This window comes from Penicillium subrubescens, assembly GCF_028828155.1.
Source record: "Penicillium subrubescens strain IBT 31985 chromosome Unknown utg000001l_segment0_segment0, whole genome shotgun sequence".
Taxonomy (NCBI): Eukaryota; Fungi; Ascomycota; class Eurotiomycetes; order Eurotiales; family Aspergillaceae; genus Penicillium; species Penicillium subrubescens.
The window spans coordinates 1,640,586-1,656,120 of NW_026643151.1; the positions used below are offsets into that span (position 1 = coordinate 1,640,586).

The 15,535-nt window shown below is 49.6% G+C and overlaps 9 protein-coding genes across 9 annotated transcripts; 4 read left to right on the top strand and 5 right to left on the bottom strand.

Annotated features, from left to right (window-relative positions):
- Positions 1 to 464: 464 nt before the first annotated feature.
- Positions 465 to 1,291, top strand: N7473_000511 (uncharacterized protein; the record flags this gene model as incomplete). Its single annotated transcript, XM_057146451.1, has 2 exons — positions 465 to 657; positions 720 to 1,291. 2 exons carry the CDS (start codon positions 465 to 467, stop codon positions 1,289 to 1,291), a joined length of 765 nt encoding a protein of 254 aa, XP_057014337.1.
- Positions 1,292 to 1,671: 380 nt separating this feature from the next.
- N7473_000512 (uncharacterized protein) lies at positions 1,672 to 2,155 on the top strand (the record flags this gene model as incomplete). Its single annotated transcript, XM_057146452.1, has 3 exons — positions 1,672 to 1,814; positions 1,867 to 2,029; positions 2,081 to 2,155. 3 exons carry the CDS (start codon positions 1,672 to 1,674, stop codon positions 2,153 to 2,155), a joined length of 381 nt encoding a protein of 126 aa, XP_057014338.1.
- Positions 2,156 to 2,674: 519 nt separating this feature from the next.
- Positions 2,675 to 3,052, bottom strand: N7473_000513 (uncharacterized protein; the record flags this gene model as incomplete). The annotated part of the gene is made up of 1 exon (XM_057146453.1): positions 2,675 to 3,052. One exon carries the CDS (start codon positions 3,050 to 3,052, stop codon positions 2,675 to 2,677), a length of 378 nt encoding a protein of 125 aa, XP_057014339.1.
- A 1,806-nt stretch (positions 3,053 to 4,858) lies between these two features.
- On the top strand, positions 4,859 to 5,609 carry N7473_000514 (GNAT family N-acetyltransferase; the record flags this gene model as incomplete). The annotated part of the gene is made up of 3 exons (XM_057146454.1): positions 4,859 to 5,085; positions 5,154 to 5,340; positions 5,385 to 5,609. Exons 1-3 carry the CDS (start codon positions 4,865 to 4,867, stop codon positions 5,607 to 5,609), a joined length of 633 nt encoding a protein of 210 aa, XP_057014340.1. The 5' UTR covers positions 4,859 to 4,864.
- Positions 5,610 to 5,897: 288 nt separating this feature from the next.
- Positions 5,898 to 6,488, bottom strand: N7473_000515 (uncharacterized protein; the record flags this gene model as incomplete). The annotated part of the gene is made up of 1 exon (XM_057146455.1): positions 5,898 to 6,488. The coding sequence occupies one exon, from the start codon at positions 6,486 to 6,488 to the stop codon at positions 5,898 to 5,900; it is 591 nt and encodes a 196-aa protein (XP_057014341.1).
- Positions 6,489 to 7,960: 1,472 nt separating this feature from the next.
- Positions 7,961 to 8,993, top strand: N7473_000516 (nitroreductase family protein; the record flags this gene model as incomplete). The annotated part of the gene is made up of 3 exons (XM_057146456.1): positions 7,961 to 8,473; positions 8,582 to 8,696; positions 8,788 to 8,993. 3 exons carry the CDS (start codon positions 7,961 to 7,963, stop codon positions 8,991 to 8,993), a joined length of 834 nt encoding a protein of 277 aa, XP_057014342.1.
- Positions 8,994 to 9,788: 795 nt separating this feature from the next.
- Positions 9,789 to 10,853, bottom strand: N7473_000517 (chitin deacetylase; the record flags this gene model as incomplete). Its single annotated transcript, XM_057146457.1, has 3 exons — positions 9,789 to 9,847; positions 9,939 to 10,303; positions 10,486 to 10,853. Coding segments are annotated over 3 exons (792 nt in total), but the record flags the coding sequence as incomplete, so codon positions are not given.
- Positions 10,854 to 11,014: 161 nt separating this feature from the next.
- N7473_000518 (CCDC47 family protein) lies at positions 11,015 to 12,784 on the bottom strand. Its single transcript, XM_057146458.1, has 3 exons — positions 12,679 to 12,784; positions 11,744 to 12,608; positions 11,015 to 11,685 (listed from the first exon to the last, which is right to left on the bottom strand). The coding sequence occupies exons 1-3, from the start codon at positions 12,740 to 12,742 to the stop codon at positions 11,319 to 11,321; spliced, it is 1,296 nt and encodes a 431-aa protein (XP_057014344.1). The 5' UTR covers positions 12,743 to 12,784; the 3' UTR covers positions 11,015 to 11,318.
- A 214-nt stretch (positions 12,785 to 12,998) lies between these two features.
- N7473_000519 (MDM34 family protein) lies at positions 12,999 to 15,111 on the bottom strand (the record flags this gene model as incomplete). The annotated part of the gene is made up of 2 exons (XM_057146459.1): positions 12,999 to 14,691; positions 14,777 to 15,111. The coding sequence occupies 2 exons, from the start codon at positions 15,109 to 15,111 to the stop codon at positions 13,317 to 13,319; spliced, it is 1,710 nt and encodes a 569-aa protein (XP_057014345.1). The 3' UTR covers positions 12,999 to 13,316.
- Positions 15,112 to 15,535: the final 424 nt, after the last annotated feature.

The following is a 15,535-nucleotide window of genomic DNA, read 5'->3' on the forward strand; positions in this document are numbered from 1 at the left end:
AATTCGCCATCTTGCAAAATGGCCTCAAACATGACAGTGGAACAAATGGTGGAATGATTCGAGAAGATCTTGGTACTAGGTAAGATCAGATGCCCAGTGATTTCTTGGCAGGAGCTTGTCGGCCTCGGGGTGGGCTTAGCGTGTTGAAAAGAGTTTGCCCCACCCATGACCTGGGACCCCTAAAGACCCTACTACAGTCTACTGTAGTATGTAGGCCCCGCTATACTTAAGTAGTTTATCGTAGGTAATATCTCCTAGCTATTATCGTATAGCGAAGTTCTCACTAATAACTAGTAAGTTCACTGTTTTTGTATATAGTTTTTTAGAAAAGGTGCAGTCGTTAATTATACCCTTCTATTTTGTATATAGTTAACACCCACATGTGCTCTAGTGGAGTATTTAGCTAATATGTCTCGAACCGGGCTAAAGGCTCGGCTTGTGTGGCTTGTGTGTTATACTTATTTATGATTCGCGAAACTAAGAAGCTCGTCTCTGCGAAAGACCGCAACGTCGAAGCTAGCTTAAACGAGGCTGATAATGTAAGGAATTTCCAATTTGATAGTACAAAATTACCGCTCAAGGTCAAACAGCTCGTGATCTATTGCGATTTATCTCGCTCCGAGGAGACAGACGACAAGAAAAATTATTATGACAATGGTAAGTCCTGAGATCAAAAACCACGACCTATTTCGAACCTAATTTGGGAATCAGTGCATTAGATGTCAACCAGGCTCTTGTCAAAAGCGAGTGTATCGCAGCCTGCCAAGGCTGGAAACCTCCTACCTTGGCTTACACTATTGTCTGGACGAAAGATCATGAAGCCTCTCAGATTCAGCTCTGCTTATGGATGCTTGAATGGGCTAAGAAGATCAAGGGATTGATAGACGCCAAATACCTTAATAAAAAGGCAAGGACTATCGAGTTTCTCGCCAATTGGGCTGTTGGCCACAATATTGTACTATCAACCACTGATCTCGAGTCGATTCTGGACAAAGTCATACTACACGAGATGACGCATACTGTCGTTGGGGGCACCTCTAGGGATATTGACGAAGGGTCCTTGTTGAAAATCAGATATCGATGGAAAAGGTGCCGAAACTTGGCTAAAGAAGGCCACGCGTCCAGGACCAGACAAGGACAGCAAAATGCGGATAGCACCGCCCTTGCTGCATTCGTAAATTTTGCCCTCGGGAGTATTTGCGTCGTCTATCTAAACCTTTCAACAGCCATCAAGCTTTCCGAAGAGGGAATTCAAGTGCATGAGGACGGTTCCCTTACCAAGCCCTCATAAAGATCAGCTATTTGCTATCTTGTATGTTTGGTGGTCATTCTCGCCAAAACATCGCGGCGTTTTCTAGATATCATGACTTACTTGATTGCTTCAGCCAATTTTCATTTCCTATTTCCTTGATAGGTGCTACATTCTAAAACAGTTGGTATGCTGCATCCTGCAGCTGTTTTTACTGGAATATCGTGCGTTCGTAAAATAGACTAAGCATGTAATCGCCCGTCGCAGCATGTAGCCGATCTCGGCTGTTAGGTAGAACCTGACGGCAGCCCACGGGCCGATGAGTAATGCGCCTTTTTACATTTAACTACCCCTGCAGTATTTGAGTCATTTTTCTTCATTTCCTCGGAGCTCGGCCAAATATACACACCTATCATTCTACAATGGCAGCTAAATTTGCAGTCAAGTCCTTGGACCACCTTGTCCTCACAGTGCGATCCATCCCAGAGACGGTAGCTTTCTATACTACCCACCTGGGTATGCGCCACGAAGTGTTTAGTACGCCGGCCAACCCCGCTATCCAAAGGTCAATATTACGTTAAACATAGTTAAATTTGAAGCGAAACTAATTTTCTTAGAAACGCGCTCATATTTGGGAGTCAAAAAATCAATCTCCATCAATCGGGGAAAGAGTTCGAGCCCAAGGCCCAGAAGGTTCAACCTGGAAGCGCGGATCTGTGCTTTTTGACGGATGAGAATGTCGAGAAGGTTTTGCAAGCTTTCCAGGACGCTAAGATTGAGGTATCAATAGCAGATATAAGTCGTTGATCTCATCATACTAATTTTTTTTAGGTGTTGGAAGGTGCCAAAATTGTAGACAGAACTGGGGCCGTGGGGAAAATCCGGAGCGTTTGTCAGGGATCCTGACGGGAATCTAATCGAGTATGTGAATAACTCAACATCTATCCTGGCCTCTAACTTATTATCATGGTAGAATTTCCAACTATGCCTGAGTGTTCCCAGGTTAGACTTCTAACCGAAGGTAGTTTAAGTCGAACGTGGGCCAGCGACAGTGCCACAAACTGCGTGCTCTATCAACGACCACACATAAATATGTGTCAATCCGCCATGGGACCCGTAGAGGATCAAGTAAAACCAGACTTTTCCGATCATGAACCACGCTAGCAGACACAAGACAACGGGAAAATGTAACGTAACTCTCAAAAAAATCCAGACTTGTACCTTGCTCGCTAGAAAGATTAAACAAACGAATCAACTCGTATATTAACATTAGAATGTAGGGGCTGCGAGATATACGCCAAAAATCCGAGCTTCAGGCACCAAAATTGGCTGCCTTTCCACCTGCATAGCGCAGCTGCTTTCATGGAAAGATCCTGTCTAGTACCGTATTGTGTGCCTCTGTCGCCCTCGGACGCAGGTCACGGGCTATGAAGCTCCTTTGGGAAAGCCGTCCTCGTCGAGAGGGAACAAAAGATCAAATCGATAAACAGCGCCGTTATGCGACACAATGCCACTAGTCTTGTCAACATTGATACCCGTATCCATATGTTTTAAGCCGCCGACACTTTCAGGCTCGAGCGAGTCCAGAATAAACTTCTTCATAGGAATCTCCGGGACAGTTTTAGACATGATAATGAGAAGCTTCAGCCAGCCAATGAGGAGTCGGTAATCCCGACTCACAGAGCAGCTATACCCGCGTCGTTTGATAATTTGGTGAACCCCCTCACTTTTGATAGCATGGACATCGTTGATATATGGTTCCATATCTGCTGTTTTGGCAAAGTCACCCGAACCGTTAAGCATGTATTGTGCGACTTTGAGGAGAATCCAAAGTCGTGGCTGAACCAGAACATTGTCCGGGAGCGGAAGAGATCATCGACCGAGCCAAAGCTCCTCAAGAGGTCGGAGAGTCTAGAAACGGGGATTTGTATATCTGGGTCTCTAGCATAAGCCAGAGAATTCCAGGCAGCAATGCTCCGTTCCACTAGACTTTTAAAAGATCGTGCAATGACTAAGGTTCTTGTTTCGTAGCCAGGATGGCAAAGTTTAGTCGCCTCTAGAATTTACCTGTAGGGCCCGGGTGTCCGTTTCACATCGCGCTGCTATGTTTTGGCTTGGCTGTATGCGCTTCCTACCGCATTTCGTGCAGAAGGGGGTCGTAACTGATGTACCACATTGACCTCAGAGGGAGGACTCATCGGTAGACCCTCCTATCTTCTTACCACACTGGGTACAAAAAGGTGTCGTGACTTTTGTGCCGCATTGATCGCAGGTAGAGGAGCTATGACTAGATTGTTCACGGGCAGATAGCGTGTAGAATTTCTAGAGACTTTTTTTAACAAAGTTATCACAAACAGACAATATCACAAGTTAAAAAATAACGAGATCAGCACGAGCTAAAAGAGTAACTATTGGCTTACCTTGCTTTGGTTGTTTGTGTTGTTTAAGGACATTGTGGTAGACAGTCGCAAAAAAGACCGATTCTAAGGAGAATTCACCACGTTCTCCAACACTACGAATTTCTCTTTCCTTTATGCTCAAGGTGAACTGTGGCTGACGACTACTCGTATTCACCCGCCACTTAGCGTAACACGTAGCACTATATCGTGATAATCATCGGTTCGGAGCACATTTTGACAGTTTGACACTAGAATGGAGATCAGCGTGCAAGAGAACTTAAAATAACTCTAGACTTAGCTTCGATCTACTGATTACTACCTATTTTAGAGCAGTAAGGCTGATAGGGCTGAAAGCTTCGTCACATGTAAATAAGCTTTTTTTGTCCCTCTCATTGGCGTTTGAGTCCTTTCTCTGCCCCCCTTTGAAGGCCAACGGCTAAGGCCCAAGCGAGGGTTTTTGTTGAATCGCAAATGGTGATTCCCAGGAAAGGAATAGGATATGATTGGATAGTGCCACAAAATTCTACTTCAGCAGAGCCTCATCTGAACCGGTAAAGAATGAACGATACTGCAGACGAATATGTATCTACCTGACACTGTCTGGGAAGATTTTGAAGGGATTGGTGACTGTCTGACTGTGTCATGTGTTATGGCATCGAGATGAAGTTACTGGGCATTGCCGGATGAATTTGGCAACCTGGGGCTTTGTATGTGGAAAGAGAAGGTGAAGTCAATTCATTGGGATAAAAGCTTTACCTACTTCTTGTATCTCATAGCTCTCGTATTTACAAGCCTCGAGATAATCATTCCGGAGATATTAACCCAAAATAAGGTGCTTGAAATCTCCATAACCATGTACTTTGTAACAATGTTTACTCCGTACATTATAACTATACTTCCAGCTGAGGACAAGCGCCCGGAAATCATATCCATCCGAAACTCCGAAGCCAAGCGACACCACAAACGGGAAGGACTTGAGGAGGGAACCGACCGATAGAATTGTCTCACACAGAACCAAGGACAGGAGCGTCTTGAATTACTAGGACATTGTGAAGGAATCAATTTTATTTAGCAGTATTCGTTCACATAAATTTTTTAGTCGCGCAGCCTTCAATAATTAGGTAGTTCTCTATATATAGGTTTATACGCCTCGGCTCTCTCGTATTACCATGTGTCAGGCATCTCCAGACTAGCGGAACCCCAAGCGCCCGTATCCATGGATTCAATCTCTGTGTCGTTTTGTAGCCGCTTATATCTCGCACTCTATATGACTCTTAATCTTCCCTTTCAAGACGATCTAGCGCAACCCCTGCATAACCTTAACCTCAAGCAATACTCTGCGATGGAGACTGCACGCCTGAGGCTCGAGCCACTCGATCTCGCCCACCTCGAGGGCTTCCACCGTATCTGGTCCGATCCCGTTACCACCCAATGGAGGTAATCCACAACCCCAACCCATAAACCGTACGCTAAATCCAGACTCAAGCTCTGACCAACCAATCCAGCTCCCGAGGCTTCTGCAAAACAATCGAAGAAACCAAAGGCAGAATAACCGGCATCGTCCCTGACAAATCCCGCCCGGGCGTTGACAACTACGGCGTCTTCATCCGCCCCTCCTCTTCCCAGCAGGAACCTCTCAGCGCTGAGGAATCCCATGTCATCGGCATCGTAGGCGTTCACAAAGATGACCCCGTGCCAGAACTGGGATATATTTTCCATCCATCGGCTTGGGGAAGGGATACGCGACGGAGGCGGTATCTGCTTTTGTGCGGCACTATTTCATTCTCCGGCCCGATGCGGCTTATATTGAGGCGAAGGTTGATGCAAAGAATACACCTTCTATACGGGTGCTGCAGAAGTGCGGGTTTGATGAGATTGAGACGCTGGTTGGTGGGGCTGAGTTGGCGTGGATGGATCCTCCTGTGAGGGATTTGGTTGTGTTTCGGGCGATGAGGAAGTAGATTATATGGTTCATGGAATTACGGAGTACATAGGACAGAGAGGGGATTAGCTGTGGGGTCTTAGTCCTTCCTGTCGCATCTGCCAGGATTTCACACACTCAGACATCAACCGGGTTCATATTCTCTTCGGGAGGTCTATCTAGTGCAAGTAGCCACAGGTGAGTACGAAGAGAATATTCATGATTATTAAAGATGATTGCTTGTATGTGGGTATAGCCTTATAAACATTATCCCTACATCGTGCTACCAAAACAACACAACACAACCACACCCTTAGAAGACAACCTCCTACAGAGCCAGAGCAAGGCCCAGAATACCAGCCGCACCCATAATGCTCATAGCAACACCACCAGTAGCAACGGGAGCACCACCAGTAGAAGTAGCAGAAGCATGAGCAGACGAAGCCGCAGCAGAAGTAGCCTTGGACGCAACGGACGTAGCCGACGAAACAGCGCCGCTCACAGCAGCACTGGAAGACTCGACCGAACCAGTGGTAGAAGCAGTGGTAGCAGCACCAGTCGCGGTCGCAACAGCACCGGCGGCAGTAGTGGTAGCGGCATTGGCTGAGTCAGTAGCGGTAATATCCAAGCCGTAGGCGCTGGTAGCCCAGGCCTTGACGCTGCTGGGCAGGTTGTTGTACCAAGCAGGCAGGGTGCCGGCCTCGATCTCGGACATGATGGAGGCGCTGGAGGAGGGGTCCATGATGTCAGCCAACCAGGTCGCCGGGATGGCGGTCGCGATGACGGTCAGGATGGAGCTGGGGACCGAGTCGAGGAGGATAGAGTCGTCCTCGCTGGAGGAGGACGAGGTGCTGGTGCCCTGGGGGGCGGCCAGGGCGGTGCCGGCGAAGAGGAGGGCGGCGAGGAGCTTGAACTGCATTTTGGATTGGGATGTGGAGAGAATGTGGGTATAAAACGAATGGTCGGACTGGTGAACAGTGTCCAAGGGTAAAAGAGTGACTGTATAGGGTGGGTTTTGAGTTGAATGAAGAACTAGAGAAAGAAAAAACAGAGGAATTCGTCAAGGGTATCAGGGTCTAAGGCTTATGTAGGCCCATGGCTGGGCAGTAAGCAGTCTAGTCCTTCCCCGTTGAGCCTCTTTTTTGCCTCCACCGCATCTTTCAGGGTCTTTCATCTCACTACTCGGTAATTGGGGAATGTGTTGGTTAGACTGGGGCGTGGTTGGCCAAGGAATCATTTCCCAGAATCTCAGCAGTCTAGGCGGTTCTCTTTGAGGGTATTATGACCGAGAAGAAAGCATCGAACAGGCTAAAAATACGGCTATAACTGTTAGCTCCGGACTTTGTCTCATTCCTGGCCAATGAGAGGGTGTTTTGTGGTTCTCGCCAATTCTCGCCCAGGTTCATCTTTTATCCTGGAGATTAGAAGTCAGCAGCCACGTTTGGATTTTACACCAATCCTGTCCAATAATCTTGGCCCCGCCCCAGAGGTCGGAACATCGGTGTTTCCCCCTTTTTTCATGCCATGGCGCTATTGATTCTGGTTCGGTTCGAAAGCGAATCCGATAAGCTCTATTCTTGGCTTTGGATGCCAAGATTTCCAGAATAATCCAGGCACCCCCTTGGGGGACTCGATACCAATACGCTGGGACCCGTGCAGAAGAGCCTCGTGGCAAACGCAATATGTACAGTATAGAATATTCATTTGAATATCTCTCCTCCTCCATAGAACCCCTGAGGATATTGGCAAGTCCACAGCATCCATCCAGTACCTTTCAGGTAACTTATCAGCAGGAAGTCAGCATTTGTGTGGCGCTCGCAGACGTTCTCATATTTTAGTGTCAGAGTCGCAACGAACTACATATGTACTAATGTAGAGCTCGTAAGGATGATGCAGGTACGAACGCCGCTCTGCCGATCAAAGCTTGGTCAATCCCGGGGAAGAAATAAAAATAATAGCAATGAGTCGTTGATCCCACCAAATTGAAAATAGTCTAGAGATGTCTTTTCTGGGGATAATTTGATAATGGGCATCTTTTGGAGTCCATGGAGCTTTTCATCCGATCGGGGGTGTGTGTCAATGCTGATTCACAAAAATACACTCTCACCTTAGCATTAATCAGCCAAACCCGTAATTCCGCATTTAATTCCGCTGGTCTCCATGGAAAACCCGAATTGGGTTTATATTGCATCTCCGCTATTCTCAACATGAAGAATCTCTCACCTTAAACTTGGATTCCAAAGCCCTTCGTCATCATTTACTTCCCCTTAGCTAAGCCCGCCCAGAAGCCCTAAAGGACCCTTCCATCGACCCCAACTACAAGAATCAACCAACACATATGAGAAAACACCCACCCTCCTCGTTCACCACCAATCTAAACAATCCAATCCAATGGCTTCTCGCGCACTTCGATCGGCTTCCAAGCTCCACTCCCATTGCCGCACCTTCGGCTCCACCACATGCACTCGAGCAGTATTAGCTGGCCCAACCCCGCCATCACAGATAACAAGCCATCTGCCCCTCCAACGACGATCCTTCACATCGTCCCTGCCCAATTCATTTACCTCTTCATCTCCAACTTCCTCCCCAGCAACAATGTCTACCACCGACGCCCTCATCCAAGCGGCCCAGTCCCGCCGCACCATCTACAAGCTCGGCAAGAGCAGCCCCGTGCCTGACTCTAAGATCGAGGAGCTCGTCAACGCTGCTATCTTGAACGTTCCTAGCTCGTTCAACACCCAGTCCACCCGTTTGGTTGTCCTGCTCCGTGAGGAGCACGATAACCTGTGGGATATCACTATCGAGACTTTCAAGGGCCTCGTTGCTACTGGTGCTGTCCCCGCGGAGGTCTTTGAGAAGCAGACCCTCCCTAAGCTGCAGGGTTTCAAGGCCGCTTACGGCACTGTATGTGTTTCTGTCGTTTCTATCAGTCATTTCTGTCTTGATTTGAGTCCAGAAGGAGAACCAATTGCAATTGCAAGACCTTTATACTAACCATAACCCAATCAACAGGTCCTCTTCTACGAAGACCCCGCCCACATCAAGCCCTTCCAGGAGAAGTTCGCCACATACAAGGCTCACTTTGAGCCCTGGGCCGAGCACTCCAACGCCATGCACCAGTACTTCCGTAAGAACCCCCTCCCCCCTCCCCTCCCAACCACAATGACAACCACCGCACGTACAACCCCAACTAACATACGCCTTTCTTCCTCCTTCAGTCTGGACCGGCCTCGAAACCCTCGGCTTCGGCGCAAACCTGCAACACTACAACCCCCTCATCGACGCACCCGTCGCCCAAAAGTGGAACATCCCCACTGAATGGCGCCTGATTTCTCAACTCGTCTTCGGTAGTCCCGAGGCTGCTGCTGGCGAGAAGGTGCAGAAGCCTGTTGAGGAGCGTGTCAAGATCTTTGGCAAGCAGTAAGCGAGTCTTCCCATCCTCTTTTCTCTTCGTCAATTTCTCGGAAGCTCTGTGTATATATCTCCATCGGTCCAGAGGGGCTAGGAGATGTTGCCAGCATGCCGGCCTAAGCGGGTCTGGGCTTTCTTTCACGTTATGATGACTTCCCTTTTCGTTGATCTGATGCATTCGGCGCGTTTAGACGTATAGATGGGGTCGAGGCTAGAATTTAGATATGAATAGATTTGGTCTACCAAGATTTGATGCTCGTTGATTAGGGCTTTGGACACAGATTTACCAACTGTACAGTCTGAGAGTTTGAAGAGATTCATACTCACATGTTTCATCTATTTTCATTACCTTGGTAATTGTCTATGTGGAACTGTCTCCAGATTAAGGTTGGCCTGTATACTGGACGAACTTGGGGGATGTATACTCGCCCCCCTCTTGGCTCATGGCTGGCACCAGGACGGGCCAGCTAGCACAACAGTTTCGGATAGCATGTCAGGGTGCAAGGGCAAGATTTTTGAATTTTGTACTGAGATCTGACATAGATTGAGTGAATAATCCTTTAACATGGGGTGAGGATAAGGTGAAGTGTCGAAGATGGCGCGCGAAGATTTAAGGTTATTCTGTGTGACGTAAACACGGAGGTGTGCGCTGCGCCACCATTTTATAGATGCTCTTTCAAGGTGGAAGCAACACAACTTTCCATTTCGCTTGTAATAATACCTCAGTATCAGAATTCAGCACTCTTGCAATCCCTCAGTAAGAATACTTGATCCTCACACTAGCAATTGACACCACCACATACCCCCATTACCCCGATCTATACCAAAACTCCGACGGATGTCCCAAACACTCGCCAACAGTAACAGCTACCACCCACCAACCAGTCAGCCCAAAATACAACCAAAAGTACCAACCCAACCCAACCCAACCTAATTCAAAGATTAAAGATTAACATACCATTCAACCCCCTACTCTCCACCTCCTTAATCATCCTCCCCACCAACTTTGCAGCCGTATTCTCCTGCGAATCATGCGCAAGCACAATACTCCCGCCCCCATCCAACCCATCCACAAACAGCTCAAAACTTTTCCAACTCCTCTCCGGCGAATCATACACCTTATCATCCGTCACGATACTCGCCCCGATAACATGGTACCGCAGATCCGCCATGACGCTCAACATGAGCTCGTTGACGTGTAACCACGGTGTGCGCGTGTATGTGGGGATGAAGCCGAGGATGCGGAGGAAGGCGGATTCGAGGGTTGTCATTTCTGTGAGGATTGATTTGTAGGGGAGGGTTGTTAGGTTGAGATGGCTCCATCTGTTGATAGATAGATATGATTGTGGTTGGTTAGTTGTTAAATATCTAGGTGGAGAATAGGATAGGATAGGATAGGATAGGATAGGATAGGATAGGATAGGATAGGATAAGATGGGATGGGATGGGATGGGATGGGATGGGATGGGATAGGATGGGATGGGTGGTGGGAGTCGGGAACGTACGAGTGAGAACCTATCTGATGTCCCTCTGCAAAGGTGCGCTGGACGATGTGCGAGAGTTCATCGATATTGCCTTTCCAGTCGCCGTTTAGGAAGAATGTTGCGTGGATGCTGGCGTTGGCGAGGATGTCGAGTACTTGTTCTGTGTAGATGTATGGTCCGTCGTCGAAGGCGATTGCGATTGTGTTTGGGATTGTGCAGTTGTTTATGACGACTCCGTGTGGGAGTTGGGGTGTCATTTTGCTGTCTTGTGTGGATTCGAGTGGTAGGATTGGGGTTGAGGGATTGGTGCTGTGGAGGATAGGGCTGCTTTGGAGAGGATAGCGGCGAGTAAGAGATTGAGTTGATGCATGTCTTGTATCAATAGATTGACTGTCGAATGATTGTGTATGGATGCAATGAATGGAAATGGTAAGGATGTGTGTTTGTTTAGTAAAGTAGAGGGGATGTTGAGGCTTTAGGGTTACGAGAAAGACGAAGGGCAAGTACGGCCTGGCCACTCCCTACCAGAAGCTCCATTCTAAACTTTGCAAACAGGGTAAAATTAGAATAGATTCTCATTGAAAATTTGCAATTCCACCCGCCGTTGCCAAAAAGAACAACCAGCCACCAAATCCGTTGACAACTAGTATCAAATATGAATACATCTGGGGAGCGCAAAAGGTATCAAAAGGTAAGGCAGAGTAAGACAATTCCCCTCGCTTTTTTCGCCTGCTGTCCAAACGAGCGGGAAAAAAGAAGGTGAACGTTTCCCCAGGTCCCCGTCTCCATCTCCTATCCCATATTCTCCGGCATCAGCCCAATCAAGCGGGCACGGTTCCTCAGTCGTATCAAATCTAACCCTTACGGGAGTACTTCTTCATCGACTTGCGTTGGCCCTTCTGGCTCTCGCGATCGAGGTACTTACGCTGCTCCTCGGCGGTCATACCGCGGAGCAGACGCTCGCGCTCCTCCTTCTTGATCTTCTCGGCGGCCAGCTTGCGCTCCTCGGCCTTCTCCTCCTCCTCGACGCGACGCAACTTCTTGATCTCTTCGTCGCGGACGTTGCGGATCTTGCGCATCACCTCACCACGCCAGTGGGCGACGGAGACGAGCTTGTCGGCAAAGCGCAGGAACTGGTTGAACAAGGGAAGGGTCGACTCGTAGCCGGACGAAAGGTTGACGGAGAGCTGGATGCGCTTCTTGGGAACGGTCTCGTCAATCCTATATTAGAATTGGTGTTAGTAGAGTGACCGAAGAAATGTCTGGTAATATGGCTTACTTGGTGGGCTTGTCAATGGGCTGGTCAGTCACAATCAGGAACTCAAAGTCATTGCCGGCCTGCTCAATGGCCTGGATAAGTTCCGGGGTGAGCAGAGTATCGGTGATCTCGGCGCTCTCGCTCATCACGGTAACCCAGGAGGGCAGCTTGGGGTGATCCTTGGAGAAAGTGATGGAAGCGTCGTAGCGGTCAGTGCGGAACTTGCGCATGTGGCTCTTGTGCACAACAGCCCAGATGAAGCCATCATAGGTCGAGTTGGCCACCTTGAGAGATGAAGACTCCTTGGCGAGAACGGGAACCAGGTCCTTCTCCTTGCCATCGAAAGCGTACATCAAAGCCTCGTACTTCTCGGCGGGAGCCTCCCAGGTCTCGAAGAAGAAGCTGAAGACATACTCCATGATGTAAGTAATGGGATTGTAGCGCTTGGGCATGGTGAGAGCGATATCCAGGAAAGCCACATTCTGACGCCCAGTGGCATATGCGGCGAACTCGTGAGCCGACTTCTCCTTCAGCAGCTTCTCCGGGTTGGCCAGCTCCACGGTGACCTCCTCAGGGCCCGAGCGGGAGATACCATCGAAGCCAACGACGGCAAACTCCTTCTGCAAGGCCGGAATATGAGCCTTGGCCCAGTCCCGCACCTTGCGGCGGTTCTTGCGCGTACCCCAGAGATGGAAGAGGACAACCACCAGGATGAAAGGCATGATTATGGCCTCCTGCATGAAGTCGCTAGGCGAGGTGCGCTCCCAGATGCGATACCATTTCGTATAGGGAACGGCACCTCCGGTGCTGAAGGCCGGGATAGTGGTCGTGTCGGCGACGAGCGATGCAGGAGACGGGTTCGGGGCCTCGACGAAGTCGGCGAAGTCTATGGAAAGGTGGTCAGTCTTTCGCATTGCCATTGCGATTGAAGGTCAATTGCGCCGATTGAGTCTTACCATCGTCTGGGTTAGCAGCTCCCGAGGGCTGAGAGCCGAACACGTTCTTGAACATGCCCGCCATGGTTGCAATGGAGACACGATGGTGGATGGAAGGGAAAGGAGGTGGAAAGAAATGAAGTGCGGAGCTAAAGCTGGGCTGGCTGTTAGCGGCCCCACGAAATCTCCGGGGGGCAGTTTTAGGCGGTGCTCACTGCTTACGAACCTGCGAACCTACGAACCTCCCGCGATAAGACGGTCAGACCCAGTAAATGAAGGTTTGGGTCGACTGGCAGCTGTCAAGTCACTACTCAAAAGTACTAAATAGGATACTGCTGGCGAGGAGAAAAAAAGTGAAATTTCCAATGTTCCAATCCGATACCCGTTATATCCCAGCCTGTATCCCAAATCCAAAGACTGTACAAAAGTACTGGTGGTATCCCGCGAAAAAAGCACCAAGGTAAAAAATAATCGACGCCAAGGCTTCGCAAGAACCCAAATTTTTGTACAATCCCGCTCTTAAAACAACGCAAAAACGACAAAAAAGAAAGAGTGAACAAATAAAAGTCGTAGCCGTCATTAAAAGCTCGAGTCTTGCTCGAGAGAGAGAAGAGAGGAAATCAAGAGTAAGGAGTGGCGATGCATGTGGCGCATCAAATTTAGTGGCCATAGGCCGGGGGAGGAGCGTCGTCCTGCGCACGAGACCAGAAGTTGCTGCAGGCGTTGTTTGCCATGAGCTTCTCCTCGCGCATACGACGAGCAATCTCGCCAGCCAATCGTTCGACCAGAAGAGAGTCGACAGAGTCGCCGGTTGGATTGTCTTCCTTGGTGAATGGAAGAATGGTCGCGGGCAAGGGTGGCCGAGCGGTGGCCGAGGAAGGACCCGCCTCGGCCTTTTCGTTTTGATAACCACCACGCACGGTAGCACGGGGGGTTGCCTCCACATCCTCAACCTTGGAAGGACGAATGGTCTCAACGGAGTAGGATGGATCCTCGTTGTCGCGAGTCAAAGTGCTGCGCCGAAGGGTCGGTCGCGAGACACTAGTCCGATATCGCTCTGGAATGATCGGCAGGTGAGAATCGGTCTCCGGGGACAAAGGTGGGGTAACAGGGTCGTCGGACTGTTCGTTGACAACGGGCAGGGGTGCAGAGTAGATGGATGGCGGGCTGGAAGATTCTGTCATGGCACTGTCGTCGCTCACGCTCATGGCGTCATCGGTCGTCTTAGGTCGACGCAGGTCCACCACACGCTTCTTCCGTCTCCGGGAGTGAGCCTTTGAGTGGCGTCCGGTTCCCAGATTCAACCCGTAGCTGCTGAACGAGTGTGCCGATGACAGAGATGGGCGGCTGTGTGAAGAGGTGACACTAGCGGTTTCGTGGATCGACGAGGCCATACTGCCGATTTGCGAATGTGTTCGAGAAAGCGTCGGGCTCAGGGGCGAGGCGATGCTAGCGGCAGCTTCGCTGGGGTCAACTGGTGATGTCCATGCTCGATATACGACTTCCTGGATGGAGGGGGTGAAAAGCGACAACGTCCGTTGGGAGTCCGTCAGGGCGGCGAGACGGAGGAGGTTCTTTTGCGAGAACAGCGAATGGGTCTCAACGGAGGAATCCAGAGAGAGGGATGCAATTTGCGATTCATTCAAAGCATTTCCCATCGCATCCACAGGATCCTGTGGGGGGCTTGCCAATGGATCTTGACCGGGACCCTCCGCAGTAGATTCCGTGTTGTCGTTCTGAGTCTTGATGTCCCCCCCCGCGCGATATTCGGGAACCCACAATCGAAGCGACAATCGGTGGATGATAGCGGGTAGCTCGTCCATGAACAGGATGCGGAGTTGAGCTTCGATTTCTTTTTGTAGGAAGTCGCGCACGAATGGGATCGAATCGAACGTCGACGAGACCTTGAGGGACTCGAGGGGATCATTGCGGAAGACCACGGTGATACCCTTTTGCTTAGAGAAGACGAGGATCACAAAGCCGGAGAGCTTGAAATCGGAGAGGGTGATTTGGAGAGGGATGGTGAGTGGAGTTCTACATGTGATTGCGCAAATTAGCGAGAGGCATAAAAAGAAAAAAGATTTCGCGCCCGAGGCGCGCACAGCTGTAAGAAACTCACGCAGCAGCTAGAGGCTTCGGCGATGCAAACGAAGGCCTGGTAAGGAGGTATGTGTTGAGTGGGTTGGCTTGAACGCGGGTCTTGAGGGTCAAGAAAGCGTCGCCGGAATAGGACATCTTAAAGATGCCGCGAAAGCGATCCTCAGCCAGATCACCAATTTCCAAAATCTCCAGGTTGGGGGGCATAGAGCCCAGGTTGAGCTCGGTCACGATAATATCATCGACGATGATGGGCGGTTTGGGAGATTTATTGAGCGCGGCAGTAAGCAGATCTTGGGCGCGAGTGTAAAAGCCCGCGTCCGCCATCAACGGCGACCAGTTGAAGTTGAACGCCATGCCCGCGCATTGAGAAAGAGGCAAGCAAGCGAACCGTGTCGAGTAATCAGAGCGTAAGTGAGAGAGACAAAAATCAGTATTGAAGGGGGTAGAGGGGGAGTGAGGGTGGAGGGTGGAGGCAAAGGCGAAAGCAAAGCAAGAGGAAAGTGAATGTGAAAAAAAGGGCAGAGGCTTCCCGAGGGTCACGGTTTCTCGGTCACACAGGCCCTCGCGTGCCCCGACCACACCACAACTAAGAAACTCCGTATTCAGTACCTCTCGGCTTGTTTGACAACCACTCCCAGTTTCACCTTTTCTTTGTTTTTATGGTTCTAACCAACCTTGATTACGAGTATTTCTCTTAACTCAAACTATTCATGAATCCAAATCTAACGGTTAGCTGGATTTATCTTCGGATTTCATTCATCGTGATTGCGCCCGGATC

Coding starts and splice junctions, on each gene's coding strand:
- N7473_000518 (XM_057146458.1), bottom strand. CDS start 12,742: ATGGCGGGCATGTTCAAGAACGTGTTCGGCTCTCAGCCCTCGGGAGCT. Junction 12,609..12,678: donor AGCTGCTAACCCAGACGATG/GTAAGACTCAAT, acceptor ACCTTTCCATAG/ACTTCGCCGACTTCGTCGAG. Junction 11,686..11,743: donor CCCATTGACAAGCCCACCAA/GTAAGCCATATT, acceptor ATTCTAATATAG/GATTGACGAGACCGTTCCCA.